Source organism: Frankliniella occidentalis, unplaced genomic scaffold (genome assembly GCF_000697945.3).
Source record: "Frankliniella occidentalis isolate FOCC.00 unplaced genomic scaffold, Focc_3.1 Scaffold95, whole genome shotgun sequence".
Classification (NCBI taxonomy): domain Eukaryota; kingdom Metazoa; phylum Arthropoda; class Insecta; order Thysanoptera; family Thripidae; genus Frankliniella; species Frankliniella occidentalis.
The window spans coordinates 47,184-50,472 of record NW_026267224.1 but is presented as its reverse complement, the minus strand read 5'-3'; the positions used below and the strand labels follow the sequence as shown (position 1 = coordinate 50,472).

Below are 3,289 nucleotides of genomic sequence, written 5' to 3'. Positions count from 1 at the left end.
TGCGACGCCGGGCCCAGCGAGGTCAGCTCTACGATCCGCGGCCACCGCGAGCGCTGGTTGCCGGCGCTGCTGAGCGTTGTCAGGGCGTCGACCGTTAGCAACCGGAACAAGTCCTTGTCCGTCCCAGCGTCCTCATCCGCGATGGCCGAGGGCAGGACCTCGAGGGACGAGTTGTGGAGCAGGTCCCCGAGGCGCTTCGAGGCCTCGCCGAGGCTGGCGGCTAGACAGCTGGTGGGCCATCCGAGCGACTGACGCTGCTCGGCCAGGGCAACTAGGGGTGCTGCCAGACACTCTCGGTCGGCGAGCAACACAAGACCCACAGAAGGCTGGAGGGCGCTGCCCAAAACCGCGGCCGCCACCTGTTCGTTCTCGCTCTGCAAACACCAAACATGCTCACCGACTGTCAAGAAGCTGCGCGGTGTAGAAGATAGGCGGCACACTCACCTTGACGACCACGACGGCTCTGTGCACCGGAGCCACACTGGACGCCACCTTCAGCACGCTCTCGGCCGCAGCTGGAGTCCACTCGCGCACATGAAGCACTTGCAGGCCAGCGCCGAGCTGCCGCCGGAGAGCGCGCTGCCTCTGCCGCACGAGCGGAGAGCTCGGCGACGATCCCACGACGGCCAGGATGTGGCGCGCGCCCAGCACGGCCAGCCGGCTGGCCAGGAACAGCGCGTCCACGGCTTGGCAACCTGCGGGTAGCAAGACGTCGTCAAACTGCGTCTACCGTGCCTGGCAGGCCGTCCTCCTGCCCTGGCGGAGGCCCTCACCGACAACGATGTAGCACTTGTTGGGGTCGCACACCCGGCTGGCTCCCAGCGCCATGCTGTCCACCTTAACCACCGCTTTCGTCCCACGCCTTAGGTCACCGATACTACAAAAGAGCAGTGAATATTTTCTTTTATTTCTGTCACTGATGGAAGTCATGCCTCACGGTTCGTAGGACGTCGTACCAACCTCCGGGGACTGCTGTAGTCCTCGGCCCCCACAATGGGCTGCACAACCCCGTCGCGGATCCCCTTGGCGACGGCCTCCACCACCAAGAGGCGGGTGTCCTCGGTGGCGTGGAACAGCTCGCTGCCCGAGCAGCCGAACACAGCACTACCCAGGAGGAACATCTGAGAACCTAAGGCCAAAGACAAAGGTGTGCCGTGTGAGATATGTACTAGTAAAGAGTACTATACTTCTAAGAGTAACGACTTAATGTTTCGGCTTGGTTACCTATGTTCCCTTCCTGCAAGTTCTCGCGGGAGAAGTTGATAAGGCGGCTAAAGAATCCGAGGCAGCGGAGGGACGCGTGGAACTCGGAGCCCCCGAGCGTGTTGACGACCAGGCGCACCCCGCGGCCTCGGGTCAGCAGGCGCAGGCGAGGCTCGAAGGAGCCGCCGTCGCCGCAGCTCAGCACCTGGGCGGGCTGCAGCTGGGGGAACATGGCGAGCAGCGCGGCGCGCTCCCGGCTGTTGGCCACCGTGGTGTAGAGCGGGGCGCAGCCCAGCTGACACGCCACTCGGATGGCGGCCTGGCCGACGGCGGAGGCGCCCTCGTGCACCAGGATGGACTCGCCGCGGCACCTGCAGCGCGTGGTACACGAGCGCGTACACGAAGGGGACGGTGGCGGCGTCCCGGGTGGACCAGCTCGCCGGGACCGGCCAGCGCAGAACCGGGTCCAGCTGTGGCACCCGGTCGTCCGGCAGCCAGCGGCCCACGCCCATCACCCGCACGGCCTCGGCGCCGTTCTCTAGCACGCCGACGTAGTCCAGGTGGGACGGGCCGCCGTCGAGGAGGCGGCTGAGCGGTGTCACGCCCACGAACTGTAGTCGCATGTCTCCCAGTCTGCAAAGGGGAACATCACTTCGTCAGGCGTGCACTCGTTAACCGGGGCGGCGAGGGGACTTCGCTCGCTCGCACCTGGTTGCGGCCAGAGCGGTGCTGAGGGTGCAGGGCTTTTGGACGTGCATGGCGGGCGCTGGTGTGCTCCACACGCCTCCCTCCCTCAGCACGTTCACGCGGAAACCGCGCGCCAGCTGGTGGAGCTCCTTGTCCACGTCGAAGGCGGGGGCCTTCTCATCCTCGATGAACACCAGCCTACAGCAATGTAAGCAGATCTCGAAATGCTGAACTACCGGGTAAAGGCTACAAAGGCTTTTGAAATCCCTTTCGCAGGAGGTTTAGTGAAGCCGCCTGCTCGTTGTTCTGCAAGGGTTCGCTGCAACAGCAAAGTGCAAGGTGTACCTGGTTTTGGCAGCGTAGGGAAGAGCTTCCACCTTCTTCTGGATATCTTGAATGTTTTGCCGCAGCTTGCCGGGGCCTGACCGTGAGACCAGGACGACAGTGGTGGTTGGCCTTGCGTGCCTAGGGAGCGTTGTCTCCCCGTCCAGATGCACCACCACGGTGTCCTTCTTGTCCAAGGGCTGGGCGCGGCGGAGCAACGTCAGCCACTCGCCGATCAAGCACTGCTGCTGGGCCAGGATGCAGATGTCCACGCCAGCGGTCCACTTGTTCTTGACGGTCAGGCGGTCTGTCGACCAGACGAGCAGGGCGTCGGCAAGTCCCACGTCGAGGACTTGCATGGCCTCGACCATGGTGTTGGGGCCCGTGACGAGCAGCGGAACCTTTCCTCTGAACCCTGGCGGGCTCGTGCCCTCTGCGGTCAGCGCCACCACGTGCGCCTGCGTGCACAAACGGACAGAGACTGCGTCAGAGAGCACCGGGCATGGGCTGGATGGCGAAAGATGAGTGGGTACCTGCGCGTAACCGGCTGCCCGAGTGGCGCTGAGCACCATCGTGCTGAGCGCAGCGGTCTTCTTGCCGTTGGGCAGCTTAAGAAAGGTGACCTGGGGTGCGCCTTGGTACTGGGCGCCCATCAGAACCACGGTCACCGCCATCCGTACGAACTCCTCCGGCGTCTGGAAGCTTGTCTCGCCAAGGGGCAGCAGCTCAGGAGTTGGCAGGGACTGGACGCGGAGCGCGGGGGGCAGCTCCTGAAGAGTTACCCCGCTCGCGTACACGCAATCCCCAACCAGGATGCCGGTGGCCAGCTCGAGGCGCAGCGTGACTTCTGAAAGTGTGGGTCAGCATGAAAGGGCGGATTGGGTTTGGAACGGAGACACCTACAACCCCTGCAACCCCCCTTTAGAACATCACCAATACCTGTCTTATTCTTCAGCGTCGCGGGGTCGATGTCGAGCCGTCGGATTTTGCGCGGCAGGCGCAACTCCTGACTCTCGTCGATGGCCTTCAAGATGTACACCTGCAGCACGGCCTCGATGGTGGCGGAGAGCGAGCC

The 3,289-nt window shown here is 64.1% G+C and overlaps 1 protein-coding gene across 1 annotated transcript in view; it reads right to left on the bottom strand.

Moving 5' to 3' along the window:
* Positions 1–3,283, bottom strand: part of LOC127749809 (uncharacterized) — a 5,571-nt gene extending 2,288 nt beyond the window's left edge. The window contains exons 1-8 of the mRNA XM_052269565.1: positions 3,154–3,283; positions 2,748–3,061; positions 2,236–2,672; positions 1,912–2,088; positions 1,553–1,836; positions 961–1,129; positions 774–877; positions 445–695 (exon numbers count right to left, since the gene is read on the bottom strand). Coding sequence (XP_052125525.1) covers positions 445–695; positions 774–877; positions 961–1,129; positions 1,553–1,836; positions 1,912–2,088; positions 2,236–2,672; positions 2,748–2,888 — 1,563 coding nt within the window. The 5' untranslated portion in view covers positions 2,889–3,061; positions 3,154–3,283. The remainder of the gene's footprint in view (positions 1–444; positions 696–773; positions 878–960; positions 1,130–1,552; positions 1,837–1,911; positions 2,089–2,235; positions 2,673–2,747; positions 3,062–3,153) is intronic.
* Positions 3,284–3,289: the final 6 nt, after the last annotated feature.